The sequence below is a fragment of the Haliotis rubra genome, unplaced genomic scaffold (genome assembly GCF_003918875.1).
Source record: "Haliotis rubra isolate DU_JTF1 unplaced genomic scaffold, ASM391887v1 Scf309, whole genome shotgun sequence".
NCBI classification, from domain to species: domain Eukaryota; kingdom Metazoa; phylum Mollusca; class Gastropoda; order Lepetellida; family Haliotidae; genus Haliotis; species Haliotis rubra.
The window spans coordinates 814,253-836,330 of NW_025766979.1; the positions used below are offsets into that span (position 1 = coordinate 814,253).

At 41.3% G+C, this 22,078-nt stretch overlaps 1 protein-coding gene across 1 annotated transcript; it reads right to left on the minus strand.

Moving 5' to 3' along the window:
- Nucleotides 1-467: 467 nt before the first annotated feature.
- LOC124283066 lies at nt 468-14,438 on the minus strand. The gene is made up of 6 exons (XM_046719084.1): nt 14,381-14,438; nt 13,885-13,932; nt 12,760-12,929; nt 2,243-2,407; nt 875-921; nt 468-543 (listed from the first exon to the last, which is right to left on the minus strand). The coding sequence occupies exons 2-6, from the start codon at nt 13,926-13,928 to the stop codon at nt 499-501; spliced, it is 471 nt and encodes a 156-aa protein (XP_046575040.1). The 5' UTR covers nt 13,929-13,932; nt 14,381-14,438; the 3' UTR covers nt 468-498.
- Nucleotides 14,439-22,078: the final 7,640 nt, after the last annotated feature.

Genomic DNA, 22,078 nt, shown 5'->3' on the forward strand with positions numbered 1-22,078 from the left:
TTTCTGGTTGCGATGCCATTTTGACAGGGAATCATGGGACAGTATGCAAGGAATTGTGGGTAATGGTTAGGTCCTTAACAGGCTGTTAACCTCTAATCATACCATTACTTAACGGCCTGTTGTAAACACCTTCCAGCAACCAAATTTGAACGTTCTGTTAACTAACTTTTCGTTAGCTATTTAACGGGTCGTTAGTGTTTAACGGTACGTTAAAATAACGGTGCTTTGAACAACCGGGCCCAGGTGTTTAGGCGTCATCTCCTCATCTTGATTGTCGACCAAGAAGCTTGGGTCAAAGAATTGCGTATGCTCATAGTACGCACCCTGAAAATCCTTAACTCATCATTACACTATGTACCGATCCCGATGCCCAGTAGCGGCCCTTACACCACCGGTGTCTTGATCGTCATCACCAACTAAGTAGGACTATCGCCACCTACGCTGACAAATGAAACAAGATGACAACGTACATCAGAATGTTTTATTTGACAGCTGATCTCAAGGGCCGTGAGAATATTTCGACGGTACACAGTTGACGTAGAGCTGCAACATACGAAAAGTATATCAGTGACACAGTGCCTCGGTCAAGCCAGCTTCCAGTGCTTGTTTCTAGCAAAACTATATTTTCAAGAACTATCCGCTACCCCCCCGTTACAGTAATTATTCAGGCTGCCGATCCCCAAATAAACTTTTCCTAGTATTTTTTCGACATTGGTTTCATTATTATAATTGCATTTAAAGTTCATTTTCGATGTATTATCACATTATCACAATCACGTGTGGAATTTATGTTATTGCTAAAGTTAATATGGCGGACAGGAATCTGAGCATTTACACATGGATCAGTAAAAAGCTATATTGTAACGTGACGTACATTGATCATGAAGGACTGGAACTCTGCCACGGAGACTTGCCCATTTCCTGAAATACATTAATCGTTGTCAAAGGTTACAGACGAAGGAGACAAATTATATTCTTGGTCACTTTATCTATCAGTCTGTTTCAGCGAGGGTCAAGGGTAAACTCTTCACATTTGTTGGAACTATTAACAAGCGCTTCAACGATGTAATATATCTGTTCTGTGGGATTTTGTTGGTACGAATAGGAAACTCCAAATTTAGGCGCTATGAAGGCGACTGGTTGGTTAAAGAATCCATGAATCCTTGTTTTAAATGGGCGGTTAATGTTCCCTCACGGCATTCATATCCAACTCATGTCAAGCCAAACAGAGACGCGCACCCTTCTCGTGGCCATTTTTGCGACTTGGTGCCGTCTATGCTAAAAACAGTTGTGACCAACTCGTGTTATTCCGGGACAAGCCGACATCGTCCCACTGAAGGCGTTTTTGTGACTAGGTTCCGTCTGAACGCAAACGGCCATAGCTGAAAGAACTGTCAATTAGTGGCGCCTTAGTGATATGTTTCCCCTAAGTATTGCACTTGAGTTGATATACAGCACTGCCCAACATAACTGCCTATATCTAGGGTATATTTTTAGAAACAAGACGAATGTACATTGAAAAACCAATGGCCTACCAGGGTCGTGTTCTGTTTTCCACTTAAACAGGTACAGAAAAGGAGAAACGATGGGTGACATTGCGTTGCATCCTCGATAAACTCCAGGGTATACGTTCCGATAAACTAGTATCCTGGATGCATCTACGACTTGGCCCGATAATTTTATTACCTTCCTTTGCTGGCTCCGCCTTTTCACAATAGCCAATCAGATAAGCGGTTACAATCGAGCTTGCCAGTTTCAAGAAAGATGGCGGCCGTAGCCGCGAAGGTTTGCTCGCAGCGCGACTCAGATTTAGGGAAAAAATCATACAGACAAATTGACAGGTCTGAAACCTTCCTAAAATATATATGCAAGAACTCCTACCTCTTTCAGTTATCTCTGCAACAAGTGAAAGTGAGTTTTGATAGAAGCCTTCGTGATTGGTACGCTCAACTCCCACGCGTAGACATTTGATTGGCTAAAAAGCCAGCAAAGGGAGGTAATACCGAAGATGCATCCAGGGTACTAGTGAAGATTTATCGGAACGTATACTTTGGAGATTATCGAGAATGCTTGCGTTGTAGAGGGGTATGCAATTGTATAAAACGTTCTATTTAGTTCATATTTGTACATGTTATTGTAGAATCCTCGTCTGCCCCCACTGAACAAATAATTTCATGAGGCTCACAACAAAACACAATCCCCCCTCCTTCTGTGAACGCAAGTGACATGAAAGATCACCCACCGTCAGTGTCAAGAGTTTTCGCCAAAGCTGCAAGGTCATTTGCGGTCAGGTTCTCGTCGTCGTCCTTGTCGAAGTGGTGAAAGAGGTAGCCGACGAAGTCGCCATCGTCGTGGTAGCGCTGATGCCACTGTTTCACAAAGTCATCCTCGGGCACCTTGCCATCCTCTGAACAGCAACATCAGCAACATCATGTTAAGAGTGTAGTTGTACAAAAGCGATCTAGGTGAGGTGAGGTGAGGTGAAATTGGGTTTAACGTCGTGCTTGAGAATATTTCGCTCATATGACGACGTGCATGCGTGTGTATGTGTATGTGCGGCTGCTTGTACTAGCCCAGACTTAAGCTGGTTTTAGAGTGCTAGCCCACTGAGATACCATGCTGCAGTGAAGCATGAATACCCCACACATTATACTGACTCCGAGCCGAGCAGTCCTTGTTGTACCCATTAATGGCGAGCGCCAGGCAGGGACCAACAAATACCATATTTTAACGTCTTTTGGTATGACGCGGTCGGGGATCGAGCCGCGACCTTCCGCTCTCCGGGCGGACGCTCTAACCACTACACCACGGAGGCGGTCCAAAAGCGATCTAAGCGCAACTCCTATGCATAGACTTTAGACAGTTGTAGCGCAAAGGCTGTTTTGCTCAACGTCACCGAGGCAAATTTTCTGAAACAATTTCTTTTTCAAATATATTATACGCGGGACCAAGATGAATTCTCTTCTGACGCTTTTTAAGAGCGGAACTGAATGTGACGTCACTTCCGGAACGCAGCATCAGTGACGAATGAGCCAATCTGTTAATCATAATAGATATGCCATCAACAAGCGTGTGTTGTGAAATTTCAATTTCACACATACAACTCGCACATCTGGCTGTTCTACCAGCACGTGGTCAACCCTCGTAAAAATAACGAAAAGTGAAAACAAAATAATGATCGTTTGTTAAAACAACTTTTTTATTCGGGTGTCCAAAGTTATGAGACTAATCATCAGACTTGGTCTGTCGATTTCATGTGACTGCAAAATTGGGTTTTGTTGCAATTATTAAATTTTGTGTAAGTGAGCACTTCATCGGTCTCAAATGGACTGTATATAGTTTATCTTAGACTTTGGGGATAACTGTACTGTGTTTGACGAATTGGGGACGTGTACCGGTGGTTTAGTTCTATCGGCGACGCGTAAGCGTATGCCCCATTCTAATTCAACTACCTTTACGCTGTTTTTTCGTGAAAGAAATTCATTATTTAAACCAGGTCAAAGGTTAATCCCATCACTCCTTGAACTTACACCATCGCCAGAAAAAGTAGTTCCCTTTTCAAACTTCAACATGTGTATTATGTGCAGACGACTAAATCTGATAATGATGAATAAATCATAGTGTTATAGCTAAAATGGACGGAATTATCATGAAACCGTCCTCAGTTATCAGGAATGAGCGGGCCGCTGATTCCTCAACGACGGGTCATTATTAGGCTGGTTCCCGGCTCCTGTGTGCGCGCTAACTTGCGCTAAAGCTAGAAGCCGGTATAGGCTGCCATTTAAAACGATCTGCTCGTTTATTTGACGTCACATCCGGATGGGTCAAGCTGGACTCCATCGCGCTGAAAGATCTGGGAATCATAAGGTTTGAAAAGTGAAGGTTGTGCGAGAATTGCGGTTGCGTGGTTCTGGATCTGCGTACGGCTATAAAATTACATAGAAATGCAGAATATTAAATTTCCTATCCGTTGGTATAAATACATGTGCAAATACCTCGGCGGTTTGAGAAATAGACACTGTTAAATGTTGTCAAAATTTTTGTTGTGCGTTAAAAAACAGTTAATGTCTCCGTTTTTGATCGTGTACCGATGAAAGCACTGTGCTACGATTTTTTTGATTTTGCATCTTCACGGAAATTGTGAGCGAAGAAAATACAGCCTGATATCTGAACGACATAAGTGTATATGAAATGGGTTTATGTGCTTATGCATAACGTTATACACTCAACATTAAAAATGACTCGCAGTAAATGTCGAAAAAGGATTTTGTTCTATGACGTCAAACGACGACAGAGAGGCCATACACGTATAAAGATAAGGGGGCATAACTCCGATATGTTTAACACTAGGTCAATGTTACTCAGAATTGTTGGAGAGAATTTGTTGTGGATACGGACGCTATATTTTCGTTATGGTTTGTTCACCATGAACCAACCTATTCCAATATAAAGTCCCTCAATGATATGGTTATGGTTAGGTAGTTTCACAATTTATAAGAAGATATGACAACGTACTATATGAGAAAGCACGTAATAGTGATTTGGATGGCCTTATCCAATATATAATTTAGTTCTCATATTCCATATTCTCCTGTTAATGTAGATGTGTTTTGACTAAGTTTGCACCATTATTAATAGATTACTAGACTGACTGGCTGACTGAGTTTAGTTTTACGCCGCTTTTAGCAATATTCCAGCAATATCACGGCGGGGGACACCAGAAATGGGCTTAACACATTGTGCCCATGTGGGGAATCGAACCCGGGTCTTCGGTGTGACGACCCAACGCTTTAACCACTAGGCTACCCCACCGCCCCAGATTACTAGACATATCTTCAAATGTAATGAAATTACTGAAAATAATACCACTGGATGCGGAAGTATTTTGTGATGCACAGTTTCATAGGATCTGAAAAGTGAACGTTGCATTGCATCTACGGTACTCCGACTATTACATTATGTTCAGATGTGGAATATATGTAGATCTGCTGACACTTGTCTAAAGGTACGAGATTTTGTATACAACACTAACATTGTCAATTTCTCATAGAAAGTATGTTCAAACCAACTTATTGTCAAACGTTCATAAATCTAAATGCTACGCAGTGTAAGATCTGAATTGTTATGATTTGTTTACATATTAAACAAGTACACTTTGCACCGCCTTCATTTTCACACCTTATCTATATTGCTCAGTTTCATAAAACCACTTTGTATTGATGACAAGATCACATTGCTTAAAAAGCCTACCCATGTTGATTTAATATTTGGTGAAAATTGATGAACAAATAGTTTGCCGCCGTGTTGATGCATCGCATCAAACGTTTTCTTGTTGCTGTTGCTGTTGCTTATATATCGTCAAAAATATTAAATTCATTTTCCGACGTACTACTGATTTTGTGCCAATGTTAGCGCACCTACATACCTTTATAACGTCATCCGCGAGGAAAGTTTGGAATATTTACAATACGAGATTTAATTTGTATTCGTGGCTCGACCGATTTCCACATGTATAAATTACCTGCATATTTGTCTCGTTCATACATCAGAGATGGATTTATTCGCCCACAGTTTTCTGACAAGCTTATAATAAAAATCTGTCGCGTAGGGAAATTAGGGTATGCATTTGAAAAGCGACGATCTGTTCACACAAATAACACGAATATTTACGTTTACTATTATTTCCAGGGAATTTTGATATCAAATACGTAAAAGTTGCCAAGAAATAAGAACAAATTATGTTTTCAAAGGTCTTCAAGCGCCTGCATGACCGACTGTTAAAAACGATACAAAATGTGTTTTGGACGTCTTCCGATGGAGGACAGCGCGGCCGTCTAAAAATATATAGCAACCAATGGAAAATGACATAATATTGTCAATGTTGGTTTTTCGTAGGCCTTCACAGCCATCGTCTCTTTGGCCTGTACCTGCTGGTATATAGAGAATACTACACGAGGTCTCATTAGATACGAATTATACGAAACGCTATCGCTCGGTCAGATACCATAGGAAGGTCACGAGTTTCGTGTAATTCGTATGTAATGAGACCGAGTGTGGTATTTTATTTATTACCCACGTCTTACATGCATTAAATTGACAAAATAGCGTATTTTTGTTATTGTTATGGTTTCAGACCGAAACCGGTTTCATAAAGAGGTTGCGGAAGAATTTTATTCTGTAGTCACTTTTGCATGACGTCACACTGTATTGACGTCACTACGCCATTCTCGTCTGTCCCCTTGGTAACAGACGTCACGATGCATGTCAGTTGTCATCGCCTCGTACAGCCTCCTAGACTAAACTACTCCGTAGCACCCCTTTTCTTGTTTTGCAGTTGCTTCACTCGGCTAACATCACTGGTGGAAACATTACGTTTATGTTTTTAGACGGATATAATGTCTCAGTTCGACTCACAATTAAACACGCTCTCCTACCCAGAGTTCCATGCGGCAAGCCAGCATAGTACCTCTGCCAGAGGCCAGAAAAATGTGACGATTCGTCACATCTTGCAATGTCCATTCAATATAATGTACAGATTTCTTTTACTCTTTTATTTTTGACGAGTCTACACATCTAATTAAACATCTTTAATAGAATGGTTTAGTTTCACTGAGAAAATATCCAAAAACATGTAACACTATTTCGATTTGCGTAGCGATCCTTTGTTTACATAGGTTGTAGGGCTCCACGAGCAGTCATCGAAGCCGACGGAGAGCAAACGATGCAGCCAGTTTGATATCTACATATGTACTGTCATAGACCTAACTGTCGCAGTTGTGGAAGAATATATATGTAACAATGTAAAACATTATGAAGAAAGCGCCGAAAAGCTTGCGTGAGTCCAGTCTCTTGTTATTATGAATATGCGCGTTTGATTACAAACAAGAGAAAAGTCCGGTCACGTGATATGCAAATTAGCCTGTGGCAGTGATGTTATGTTAAGTCATCGCTGTGCCGGAGTGTGAATTAAACAGCGACGCGGCAACGTTCGCATTGTTTACATTCCCACAATGCATTTAAGTTGTAGAATGAATGAATTCGCGTGTTTGTTATGAATGAACAAGTAATTTCGTCACAACGTGACCTAATTGAGAGGTCGTCGGTTATCCAATCAAATCGTTAGAATTTCAGGTCAAGTCGTTACGACACAGGGCCCCGTTTCACAAATCTCTCGTAGCGCTACGGCTATCGTAAGTCAATGTTACAATATAGGAGGTACGGATGCTACGAGAAAAGTTACGAGATCTTAGGCCTTCACAAAGCTCTCGTATGCCTAAGATCTCGTAACTTTTCTCGTAGCATTCGTACCTCCTATGTTACAGTATAGCAGGTACCAATGCTACGAGAAACGTTACGAGATCTTAGGCCTACGAGAGCTTCGTGAAACGGGGCCCTGGTCAACGCGATACGACACTGGTGTGACGTATGAGATTAGTATGCAACTACCCATACGTTAACTACGTGGGTAATAAATTGCGATATGCGAGATGGGGCCCAGCTTAGGTCATTATCAGTTCTGTTGTCAAATGACGTCACAGCAGGTGACGTCACGCTCCATAGTGACGTCACAAATCTTGTTTCATGAGGTGGGCCCCGTCTTGCATATTGCATATGGTTTAATGCTTATAATGTCAGATATCATGGATTTTTCATCCATCAATGCTGAAAGTTTGGGATGAGCTTTGGCACGCCTGATAACTTTGGTGGCAGCATCAAAGCTCTCTCCAATACGGTGGACACACCATGGACTGCAGCAGTGTGTCGCACAATGTTTTTATTACTCTTGTTGGAGTAACATTGTTTGATTAGCTTTTTCTGCTTCTTCACTATGTACACCATTTGCTGGTCTGCTCTGATATGAGAGTTAATGTGTCCTTGGTTGTTCACAAACAGGCCATAGGAAACTCTGTGTGATTCACATTCGCTCAGTATGGAATTATGCTGAATCAAGAATCGCAGCAGCTCCAGAGCATATTTTGATTGATTGTTGCTCCCTTTGAAGATTGGTAAGAACATTTTGAATATTCTCATCATGCGATCACGATTTGGAAGATGACATGCATCACGAAAATTCAGATAGAGGACTTAGCATAACATCACCACCACAGGCTAATTTGCATATCACGTGACCGGACTTTTCTCTTGTTTGTAAACAAACGCGCATATTCATAATAAGAAGAGACTGGCCTTACGCAAGCTTTTCGGCGCTCTCTTCACAATGTTTTACATTGTTACATATATATTCTTCCACAACAGTAAGGTTTATGACAGTACATTATTTAGATATCAAACATGTTGCGTCGTTTGCTCTCTGTCGGCGTCGATGACAGCACGTGGAGCCGTACAACCTATGTAAACAAAGGATCGCTACGCAAATCGAAATAGTGTTACATGTTTTTGGATATTTTCTCAGTGAAACTAAACCATTCTATCAAACATGTTTAATTAGATGTGTAGACTCGTCAAAAATAAAAGAGTTAAGAAATAGGTTATAAGTAGGTTATATTGAATGGACGGTGCACATCTTTCTGGCATGTGGCAGAGGTACTTTGCTGGCTTGCCGCATGGAACTCTGGGTAGGAGAGTGGTTTAAAAACAAAATGTCGGCTGTCATTCACAACACATCTCGGAGTCACGATATTTCAGTTGTTTATTTTTTTTAGATAGCTAAGGGAATTCTTGGAATTTAAGGAGAGGCAAACTAAGACACGTAAGGTGTTGACAACAGAAATGTACGAACTGCCACTCCTAAAGCTTGGGCCTCCAGTAACTGACTAATGTTCACAATCAGAAATGAACTTTATTCATACGCTTGACCCTGTTATTACGGCGCAATGCACTCGTTGTGTAAGTTGAATTCTGAGATATTATACACAGAGAACTTAGTGAAGCACCCCCTGACATATCTCACGATTGAGAACCACCTGTTAATGTTAGCAATGAATTTTTATGATTTAAGTGTAATAACACATTGAATGTCAACCACAGCAATACTCTTGCGTGAAATTGTTCGCTCAAACGCATCTTAACCCTCATACCCATGCTCAAAACGGAATTCCTTTCACGTGCATAAAAACAAATTAACGAGGCTATAATTTTGTCTCTTCATTTCGAAATGGCAAGACGAAGACTGTGGCAAGCATTGAGGTGGCAAATTGTCGGCATGTATGCATCAGGCATGTGGTTTAAGGCCATTCGTCGACAAATGGGCTACATTCATACCGTTTTGAGCAGGCTCATTAGGAAACATCAAGCAACGGGTGACGTCAAAGGTCGCAGAAGGTCAGGCCAGCCAAGGAAGACAACTCCACGAAAAGACAGAGCACTGGCACGTCTGGTCAGAAGTTCCCGTATGAAGCACCTCTGGCTACCTAACAGACTGACTGACTGACTGAGTTTATTTTTACGCCGCTTTTAGCAATATTCCAGCAATATCACGGCGGGGGACACCAGAAATGGGCTTAACACATTGTGCCCATGTGGGGAATCGAACCCGGGTCTTCGGCGTGACGACCCAACGCTTTAACCACTAGGCTACCCCACCGCCCCGCTACCTAACAGAAGACTACCCAGCAGAACCGCCAGGAACCACCTCAAGGCGTTTGGATACAGGTCAAGGAGGTTCACAAAACGTCCTACTAAAGTTGAATACTTCTCTCCAGGGTTATACGGTCTGATGTACGCCTGTTTGTAGCAGTGTCACCCGAGGCGAGGGAGAAGCATACAATATAATTATCTTACCGCCATGTTAAATGTACAAAATATCATTTTATTTTATTTGGAAGATCGCTACCGACTTTGTGTCATGTAAGCAAAATGGCGTCAGTTTCTCGACTGGAATCTTAAAATCAGTGAAACATATGTGTTTCTCGACTGGAGTAAGTATTTTAAAATCAGTGAAACATATTCTGACAAGCTTAAAACTGCTATAAAATGGTTCATTATGTTTAAGTTGAGTGTGCAAAGGATTCAATGTATAAATAGTTTAAATAAAGCAGTGATAGTCGGTAAATTAATGTGTACATAGTGAACTCAAAAACAGCATGCGTCATATTATGACGTCATACGAGTGTTACCGATACAGGTAACCGATACTTTTCGGCGGAGAGTTCGGCGGTTACCGTGGCAGCGGGTAATATTTAGAAGATAAAGCTAATCTTTTTTCAATTTTGCGGTCCGTTATCGTTGATTTAAGACCGCTAAATGTAATTAAAAACCGAACGCGTCAGCGATAAATTGTTAACAGAGTAGCTTTCTCTTCATTCTAGCACGACTTATAAGCGTTTTAAAACCGAACTGGTTGGCGCCCAAGAACACAAGGCGTGAAGGGGTCTTTTTCCTGGAAATCGCTTGGAATCGTCCCGTTCAGGGACAGGTGTAATAAACAAGATAGACATTTTCAACAACATAAATGCTTTATTTCAGGAACCAGTATGCTTGTACATAATACATAAATATAAAATACAGTTTATACTGTCAGCAAGTACAATTATTTGATTTTTCTCACGTGAATTATTGATCTCCCCTACTGTACGACAATCGACTCGCCCCAATTCAAGCCGTGAACTCGCTAAGTTTAGTCGCAGCTAACTTTATTCACGGAAATAATTGTTGATAACCACCCTACTATTTCCAATTTGGAAAAGACCTGACATGCCACGTTTTATGTGGGATACATGGACAGTGGAAGGGAAGGACTGGGCATTACGGCCGGGACGGAAGCGGTCAGGTTAGGACGTATGGGCCGACCTGTGTTGTCGACGTCATGCCCGCTAGATCTAGACCCGGTTTGAATACTGCCGCTTTTGCGCTGCTGACGAATTTTCCTGCTTCGTAGTTTCTTCACTGGGATTAGGGTGAAGAAATTCTTCTTCAAACTATTCGCTTTTTACTTCAAAAACATCAAAGATGCTGCCGAGATAGAAATTGCCGATTTCCGACATGTATGTTTACAAACAAAAGTGTCAACGAGTTCATTGTATTCATACGCGGTGAATCGGTCACTTTAATTTTCGGTCTTAACTGCCATTTAAGTACGGTTTTGATTAGCTCTCAGCCAATCAGAATCGAGTATCACACAATGTCGTGCTAGAATTTCCAGTTGTCACCCTCCCAGACGGAAACTTGTTAAAGCGTTATTGACTAATGAAATTAAAGTATTTTACATGAAGGTAAGAATGTCAGATGCCCATAAAGGACGACGTTTGAAATGGTGTATAGCACGGCAGACCTGCAGCCTACGGAGGCGAGTGCATTGGAGCGATGAGGGCAGGTTTTTCCTACGTGTTACAGACGGTCGACTGAAGATCTGGACGCACAGAGACACTGCTTAAGTGCTTAGGAACACCAGACCTACTGTACCATACGGAGGAACTTCTGTTATGGTATGGGGGTGGGGGTGGGGGTGGGGTGGGTGTGTTTCTCGTGGCTGCAAGTTGCCATTAGTGACTGTTCAAGGAAATCTCAATGGCCGGGGGTACATCCAGGCATTCTTGATCCTGTTGTAGTGCCTCATTTTTATAACCATCCATCGGCTACACGCCCTGTGTTCATGGATGACAATGCAAGACCGCATCGTCCTAGGGCTGTGAAGGACTTCATTTAAAGTGAAGCCATTATCACTATTCCTTGCTCTTCAATGAGCCCCTTTTCGAGCATATCTAGGACATGATTCGTCATCGTGTGCAACAAAGGGGCCCTCCTGTACGGAACCCGGCCTAGTTGGACGCTGCTTTACACGAGGAATGGCATAGACTGTCCTTTCAGGGGACCGGGAGGCTGACAGGGTTATGAGGGGGAGAGTGCTGGCTGTCACACAGTCACATGGAGGTTACATTCGGTATTGATCTTGAATAAACATTTTGAATGTTCACATTCACCAATAAATTCAACATTCCAGGGTTATACTTGTAGAGGCATGGTTTTGTATGAAACAGACAGACATTGTTTTTTCAAATGAGCAATTATCATCATAAATCATGGATTTCAAATATTTTGTCGTTTTTTATGAGTCAAAGGATTGTACGGGTCAGAAAGACTCATGTTTTTCCATCGTGGTCAAACTCTCAAACTGGCTACTTTATTAAGGTCACATATGCTTAATGAAACCTTAATTTGTTACCATTATTCCCAATGCATCACAATTGCCTCAAGGTAGTGAGTTGGGTTTTATGCCGCCTTGAGAAAGAAAGAAACGCATAGGTGATTTTGAGAATATTGGACCAAGCCCAGGGCCGCTGCATCCGCGCGGCTCACTTGCGTCACCGTCTTGCCACAGCCGTGGAGACGGCACAACGAATCCCTGGTTTTAGAAGAAGAATTTCCGACCAAGCTGTCAGGAATCGATTGCGTGAAGTGGGGATTCGACCAAGAAGGCCAGTTGTCGCCCCTGTTTTGAGAGACTTCCATCGGCGCAATCGTAGAGTCCGGAACTGGAACCTCATAGAAACTGGAGGCGAGTCTGGTTCAGTGATGAATCACGATTTCTTCTTCACCGTCGAGATGGAAGACGGCGTGTTTACCGTCGGAGAAATGAACGTTTTGACTCAATTGCATTCAATAGGTCGACAGATTCGGGGGCGGGGTGTGATATCCAGCACACAAAGATCTGATTAAGTGGTTGTCCAGGGGAATTTGACAGCAAATCGGTTCGTCAGCTGAGTATATTTGCTCTTAAACTAACGCAATAAATTCTTCTAAAAATGGCTTATGCGTTTCTTTTCTTTTTAAGAGTTTGATAAATTCTAATAATTTTCTTACTGTCAGGGTCATATCTGGATATAAACTCCGCATTGACCTCGGGCAGTTCCACAATGCCGTCGCCATCTTTATCCATGTCGGCGACGATGTTGATGACCACCTGCTTCGCCAGGACATGCTGATTGTTGACGTGGGTGCAGGAGTGGTTGTGGTGGTGGCCATGGTCCTGTCTGTGGGCAGAGAATTCACTGATTGGGCTTCCAGTCGAGTGAATACCGGCATTGACGCAGTGTTTGATGCCCATGTGTGAGTGAGTGAGTTAGTGAGTTTTGGCAATAATCTAGCAATATCATGGCGGGGAACACCAGAAATTGGCTTCACAAATTGTACCCATTTGGGGAATCGAACCAGGGTCATTCGTGTGACGAGCGAACGCCTTAACCACTAGACCACCTCACCGCCCATCCATCCATCCATGCCAGTGGGCTGGGAGACTGAGCTTTAGTTATGCCAGTCCTAAACCTTTCCCTCTTTGGAGACACCAATAAACATGGCTGTGATGCTGGCAAACTAACAATCGTGATCAAGATTTGAAACGATTAGCGAATCCTGAAATAGCCATGGAACGCAATTGAGCAACGAATTACAGTAAACATTTATTTAGTGAGTACATTGTTTTGAAAACCCGGGGCATTGCTCCATGATAATGTTATTGTCGATTTATTTTACCTCAAGAGGTCAAATCTTTGAAAAAACACGCATTTTCTGCCAGATAACCAGCTCATATCACTCACCCACAATCTGCGTTTGATTATACCAGCTTAAACCACCGACACATAGAATGTATATGATCAGATATACTAGTTTATACCACCTACACATAGACTGCAATTAATCTGATATACCAGCTTAAACCACCGACACATAGAATGTATATGATCAGATATACTAGTTTATACCACCTACATATAGACTGCAATTAATCTGATATACTAGCTTATACCATTGGCACACAAAAAACTTCATATGATCAGATATACTAGTTTATACCACCTACACATAGACTGCAATTAATCTGATGTACTAGCTTATACCATTGGCACCAAAAAACTTTATATGATCAGATATATTAGTTTATACCATCTACATATAAACCTATCCGATGTAGTCACACACACCACTCACCCGTAAACTGCCACAGATCCGATCAAAACAAGGAAAGCTATCATGATTCTGAAAATCAAATAGGACAGTTTTAGTTCAGACAACAAGAAGTACTGGCACAGATTAATATCATCATTACATCCTCCCTCCCTCTCTCTCTGTGTGTATTGGGGTGGGGGGAGTGTGACAGTGTGACAGCGTCCCTTACATACCTAACAACGAGCGAGTTTAGTTTTACGCCGCATTGAGCAATATTCCAGCAATTTTACGGCGGGGGACACGAGAAATGGGTTTCACACATTGTACCCATATGTGGAATCTTCGGCGACCTGCTTGGCAAAGCCCCTGTGTTAGAGGTTTGACATACCTGATAGATACAGCAACAGACAAGCGTGGATGTCACAAGAAATCAATTTGGTCGCTTAAACTGTTAAAGTCGGCCTCAAATGAATAACTGTGAGGTTTCGACCAGAAAAGATTAAATCCGGAGTACGGACGCCTTGAATACGTCAACTACCTTGGCCAGAGTACTGCTCGTGTTCCACAAGGTTGTCAGGTTGAGAATAACGTGAATCTAAAAACGTTGCTTCTCATATAATCAGTGAAGTGGGTCACGTATATTCTAGGGAGTGTCAGTAAAAATCATTTTCATGCACACAAACATCTGCGCCTTTCGCAGAGCGGTCAGTGCTTCTTCACATCCAGCTGACATCAGTTGTCCAGGATGTCTGGCCGAATTGGTGGTGTTCTTCCGTAACTGCGAAACATAAGTGTCAAGGATTTTTTAAATACGGCGATGACAGATGTTGTAAGTCTCCTTCTTCATTGAAATTGGGGCGGTGGGGTAGCCTAGTGGTTAAAGCGTTTGCTCGTCCGGGTTCGATTCCCCACATGGGTACAATGTGTGAGGCCCATTTCTGGTGTCCCCCGCCGTGATATAGCTGGAATATTGCTAAAAGCGGCGTAAAACCAAACTCACTCATTGAAATGGTAACTTTTCTGAACTTGTCAAAAACCCTCACGAGTCTTCGTAGCAACCGTTGAGAAATTAAACCACAAATGAAACCCGGACAGTGAAACCCAGTGTCTCGCACTTCCATTACCACGTGTTCTGGAACACCAAGACCAAACAAGAATATAGGTCCTGTAGACTAATGGTTAAAGCGTTGGCCCGTCACGCCGAAGATGTGTGAAGCCCATTTCTAGTGTCCCCCGCCGTGGTATTGCTGGAAGATTGCTAAATGGGGTGTAAAACTAAACTCACTCGCTAAGGTCGTGAACTAGCTTCTAAAGGCATAAAAATCGTTTTTAATGAGTCGTGGATGTATGGTGACTGTAATTAAGATAATGAGTGTTCGATGTTCAATTTCAAATAGGTATACTAATTTACATAAAACGTATGATGGAAAATATCTACTCTTAAAATTCGTTACTACTTGTATATGGCTGGAATAATGCCGATGATTCATGGTCAGGCTTGCTGACTTGGTTGACACATGTCATCGTATCTCCTTTGCGTAGATCGATGCTCATGCTGTGATCACTGGATTGTCTGGTCCAGAAGATCTGAGTTTCTTGTGGTTTGGTAGACTGTCAGTTTTACCTGAAGTTTTGGCGATGCATACTATAAAATGATCCCTAAAAGTATGGTCTTTTATTTACAGACCGCCGCCAAACAGTAACAAATATTCTGCGGTGTGAGCTTTGACTACACAATACACAACATGTGAATATTGAAAGCGTTAAAGCCTTGGGAATTGAATAAAATAAATGGGTTTCAATATATTTTTAAGGATGAAGAAAGGTTTGTTCTCGTTCTGCTAAAGAAAAAAAAAGTTAAAGCATCCCAATGGTGAGCAAGTTTAACCTCTCCTTGTTGTAATAGTAAATGTGCCAGTTTTACGGGAGAGACAGAACGTGAGGAAGGCTCAAAGTCGGCTGATTCCCCACATAGTTGAAGCACGTGACAGCAACAGAACAGCTGATTAATGACCAACAACTGGTGATTCAGGACAAGGTCTCTGTTTACGCCAGATTGCCACGATGCGATCACGAATAGATGGTGCATGGCTAACATACCTTATTTCCTTTAATAAGCGCCCGGTCTCTATTATGCGCCGGGGGTAAAGCAGCGGTTAAAGAAATATTTGGTGTCGGCCCGGGAAAGCGAAATTTCAATATTCCCTATTCCCGGTAAAGCAAAAACCAAAGTTGTGCTAGAAGTGCCGCGAAAGCGAATTGCTATGAAAACATCGGAGTACCGTACATCAGATTAGCGCGCGACCCCAATACTCAATCTGTAAGCCTCTTAACGGAGATGAAGTTTCAGTTGTTTCAAGTTTCAGTACGTATGTGACCCTACTTAACTCTAGTTTTATTAATTCATGTAATGAATTATAATCATTGTTAAAAAAATCTTATTGTTCCTTGCCGAATTTGTCATAGTTCCGTCAACTTTTTCAAGGAAAATATCTACTCTTAAAATTCGTCACTACATGTATATGGCTGGAATAATGCCGATGTGACGTAAAGCCCAACTCAACTGCATGATCCTATCAATCATGTTGTATGGTTGCGAGGTGTGGGGACATTCAAATATAGACATTTTAGAAAATGTTCACAGGCTATTCATGAAATCTGTCCTGAAACTACGCAAGAGTACACCATCCTACATGCTCTACGGAGAGACTGGACGAATTTCTATCTCTGTATATATTAAAAAGTGAATAATTTCAGTTTGGTTTAAACTTGCTACTAATGCACTTCAAAATAAAATGTCAGTTATAATTCACAATGTTTTATCACAAATGCTAGAAAATAATATGTATGCTTCAACATGACTTGCTAATGTTAAATGTATTTATTTATTTATTTATTTATTGGATTTCTACCATGACTACGGTATCAGACGACGACTCACATTTCTTTGTTTTTCTTGTGTATTGAGAGTCCCGGGAACGCTAAATTCAGTGTTCACTGTAGCTTGACCGTTCCCGCGAAAGAGACACCTAAATTGAGGAGGTTTGGTGCAGATTTCGCTTTCCCGGGCCATAACCTCTCACTCAGTAAGCGCAATAGCCGCCGGTTCTCTAATAAGCGCCGCGTCTTGAAGTCCGCTGAAAACATATACGTCCGGGCGCTTATTTGAGGAAATACGGTATGTACATGACATATGTGAGTTTGTTTGCTTTGAATGAGAGAAGAGTGAAGAGGACTGAGTGCATCTTGTGTTTGTTATTTAACGCCGCACTCAGCAGCATTCCAGCTGTATGGCGGCGGTCTGTAAATAATAGAGCGTGGACCAGACAATCCAGTGATCAACAGCATGAGCTTCACATGGGAAGACACAAAACCCGGACAAGACAAGTGAATTAGATTAGACATGGGCCATGGCCGAACAAATGACGTTTCTAATTCTAAGTCACGTGATCACAAAAATACAAAATCTTAAATTCAGTTCGTGGAATGTGCAAGGAATGTTATCAAAATTGTCCGACTGTCTTTCCAACTTTTTAGTATGAAGTATGTATGATATACAACTTGTAGATATACACACAATGACATTTAGAAAGTGCAATCTCATATATGTTACACTCCAGATATAAGCTCTTGATTCTTCTGGCTATGTACGCCTCATTCGCCCACCCAGCAGCAACCCGTGCTTGCAAAAGTCAACAAACGGGATCGGGTGGTTTGACTGGCTGACTTGGTTGACACATGGCATTGTATACCTAATACGTAGATCGATGCTCAATGGGTTGTCTGGTCCAGACTTGATTATTTACAGACCGCCGCCATATTGTTATATATTCTGGTCGTGTTGATGTGGTTTGCATCAAGAACTGTTCAATGTTTTCTTTCTTTTGTTTTAGACCACATCCATCAAAAATAAATTGTCAGTTCTCCTGTACATTGTTTCAATTTAACGACAATGTTTGTGTCAAGAGTTGTCATTTCAATGAAGAGAGAGTGAGTGAGTAAGGTTTTACGCCGCTTTTAGCAATATTCCAGCAATATCACGGCGGGGGACACCAGAAATGGGCTTCACTCATTGTACCCATGTGGGGATTCGAACCCAGGTCTTCGGCGTGGCGAGCAAACGCTTTAACCACTAGACTACCCCACCGCCCTGTACATTGTTTCAAATCTACCTGAGAAAACACCGTTGTACCATTTACAATGATATTGACAAGGTTTAATCGATACTCTTTACAACAAGTCTGAAATTCGACAACGTTCTGCTGGGAGATTTCGGGGGTGGGGCTAGTTGGCCGATTGGCCGAAGATTATTACTTGACTCTATTTTCGGCAACACAAACCTCAAAGTGGTGTGACAGCTGTGGAACTCAGTGAACTTCGGAGACTTCACATTGCGAAAGGACAGCGATAAGCATGGCTACTTCCCATGTGTCACAGAGTGACATACTGTGACTAAGTTTGGACTTTATCTTTTCAGATAATAACTTTTGGACTGCTTCACGTTTCGGTTATCTGGAAAAGTTCACAAGTTGTAGCCCACCGTCAAGTGCGCAGTTGTTTCATACGGCAATTTGACATTTATAACCTTAACCGATTGTCATCATTTTCCATTGTTCATCAAGTCCAGAACGGTTCTCGTGTCTCTTTGTCTGTCCATTGTTGTCTATTACCATAGACATGTTTTGTTTGTTTAACGCCGCACTGGGCAATATTCCTGCTATATGGAGTTGAAATAATATTTCGGCCTCTACAAACATCAATACAACCACAATACGACCACAATATTCCCCCAACCCCACCCCAAAGCATTTACTCTGTGGGGTTGGTTGGTATGTTGTTTAACGCCGGACTCACCAATATTCCAGCTATATGGCGGCGGTTTGTAAATAATTGAGTCTGGACCAGACCGTCCATTGAGCATCAATGTATGGATTTGGGAACCGATGACATGTGTCAACCGAGCCAGCGAGCCTGACCACCCAGTCCTCTTAGTCGCCTCTTACGACAAGCCTGGCTGCTGAAGACCAATTCTAACCAGGACCTTCACGTGTCGTTTACATCTGTACTGGTAGGCAGCCAAGACCATACAAATACTGTTATAAGGTAAAAATGCATCCCCAAAACCATGAGAAAATTACATCAGATTCGTATTTAGATTTGCAGTTTTGCTCATGAGTCATAGCGGTTAGGCACGGTATGGAGACGGAAATTTTCCATAGAATGACGTTTAGCCGTAGGCTATGGAAAGAGAGACAGAACACATTTGTTGTGAAAGACAGATTAATCTTATATTGAAACAAACAACAAAGGGGAGAGTGACCGAACGATTCTTACCGGTACTTTTCCAATCGTAATATTCATGAGTGCAAAGTCGGATACAGGCTAACCGAATCAAAACGATTAGTTGAAACATGTGATCAAGGTCAGGCCAGGCTCGAACCATATAAAAAGACAGGTTGGGCACTGAGCGGTAGGTGCGCGCTTTTTAGTGACGGAAGCCAGTCCATCCACTCAGTTGCCCCGTGTGGTACGAACCTGCCCTGTCTGATGTTGAAGTTGTAGTTAGAGAGATGGACTGACACAGAGTAAAACTATGTGAGTATAAACTTGGTGTTGCGTTTATCTTTGAATGTATGTGTGCCAGTACATGAATGTTATGTGGTTAATTTGGAGTCACGGTCGTCCGAACCCTCACTCCTTGACTTAGCATCCTGCAACGGACCAAGCGAGTGGAGCGCCAGAGCTACCATCTCCCCGAACAATGTGGAACGACCATAATTAACAGGTAACTGTGGTAGGGTTTACTAACACCCAAACGCCAGTTACGACAATACCAATATCAAAGAAACCTACAGGTGAGGCCAATTCTTATCGGCCTATTTCGTTTATCTTTCATCTATGGAGGCCATTGTCAAGAACGGTCACTAGCACTACCTAGATAAAAAATAACCCAATAAAATGGAACCAGAGCGGCTTTACCCCCAAATCGCTCTACCGGTTTTGCCGGTCTAAATCAGATATGAAAGCCAGCTGTGCCGCCAATATACAGTTGGCATATCCCCGGAGTTTTCAAAAGCGTTCGATATGGATTGACATAACGGTCTAATTCTAAAAAAATATATATTAGGCCTCTCTGGACAGATGATTAATAATATCCAGGATTTCCCTCCAACCACCAAACACTATAGGACCAATAATAAAGCATACGACTTTGTGGATGACAACTTTTTTTTATTGCATAGAGCAACGTTTCGGTGTAGATTCTTAGCTTCAAAACATTGAATGAAATAAAAGCTGTATGGTGAAATGGATCAGGAAACATTATAATGGCATAAATTATAATTTTATAACACATGTAATGGTAAGAAATATATAATCGTTATATTAATTCATGACAAGACACGTCAAACTGGTACCAGTAGATTTCTAGTTGATGTGTAAAGATTAAGTATTTCTTAGTAACTGAAATAGGATTACAAGAATTTGGAATGAGATGTTTTAATCTGAGATCTATTTGTTAGATAGCAGTTTACTAAAGTAGAACATAAATCAACTTCAAAAGATTGGTCATTCGCAAACTGAAGCAGATTTCACGTATACTGCAGTAAACAGTATGGGGATACATAACGAAACATACCACTAACGTGATAACAGTTCCTTGTTAAACATATGTTATATTTGGGATTACACTTTCTTAGTAAACTACACTTTTGTTGGGTCGAGTCCCATGCGGGATTCGAACCCACACCAACAGAGTCAGCCACCTAATCGCCAGCACTTGTAGTGTAGTAGTAGTAGTAGTAGTAGTTGTTGTTGTAGTAGTAGTAGTAGTAGTAGTTGTTGTTGTTGCAGTAGTAGTAGCCAGCAGTAGTTGTAGTAGTAGTAGTAGTAGTTGTTGTAGTAGTAGTAGTAGTAGTAGTTGCAGTAGTAGTAGTTGTTGCAGTAGTAGTAGTAGTTGTAGTTGCTAGTAGTAGTAGTAGTAGTAGTAGTTGTGTAGTAGTAGTAGTAGAAGTAGTAGTTGTAGTAGTAGTTTGTAGTAGTAGTTGTTGTTGTTGTAGTAGTAGTAGTAGTTGTTGTAGTAGTAGTTGTTGTTGTAGTAGTAACTTTTATCTTGATAATGGCGTGAGAATAAACATGGAAACGCCCCTCTATGCGTCAAGAAGAAATCGGCATCTGTAAAGTCGTACTTTAAGAATGCCAATCAAACAAACATTGAATTACGATTGGTGTTGTGTCCTCAATGCAGGTTTTAACATTTTCTAAACAAATATTAGTTCCTTCGTCGCGGGTGTCACTACAGAGACAAATATTTTATATTAATACACCAAAAGATGAACATCTACATGTTGCTTCAAGCCTTTTAAAAATCGCATTACACAGCAGGCTACTGCAGATTTGAACACTCTTCTCAAACTATTGTCATATAAGTGGTAATAATTCTTGAGTTCAGACTGGCTTGATTATGTTGGAATTTGATGCTTTTCATAAACTAGAATCTCATAGACTATTTCTCTTTGGAACCATATGTGATATGAACTGATTTCTCTAGAAATTATTTTTCGTGATCTAAAATGAATAATGTATAATTAAACATTCAGTCACCTTTTATTGTAAATGACCAAATTAATTAGGTAAACTATGATTTATTTGAGAAGGAATCCATTTGTTTTGTTTTGATTGCCTCAATCCGCTGGTGTGTGGACAACATTACCAATTATCTATCAACAATTTCATGATATTTCGTGAACCCAAACGGCCGATCCCTTGTGACAGGTGCTAATTAGAGAATGCATTCTGCTACAATAAGCCTGTTATGTCCTGTCAAGGGTTCACTTTTATGACATGTAATAAACCCTGTCCAGTCAGTCAGTGGGTCCGGTAAACTTTTATTTAATCCATGCAACTTAGGTGTATGTAAGTTGTACTTACACGATCAGTGACAGGGAAAATATTAACATATTTGCGCTTTTGTGGATAACAAATATAACACACACTTAAAACGGTACTTTGGAAAATGCTAGGGACAAATATAACAGTCAATATCAATTTTGGACACTTAGAACAAGAAGGATGCAGATGAGTGAAGTTATACTATTATATAGAATTGGTTCCTAGTTGATCGCATAGGACGGCGAATAGAAAACACTTACTTTAAACATGATCCCAACTTTCAAAAATATAACTCACGCGTCAGATGCAGTTGCATTAATATAAAGCACAAATGTAAATGGATAAT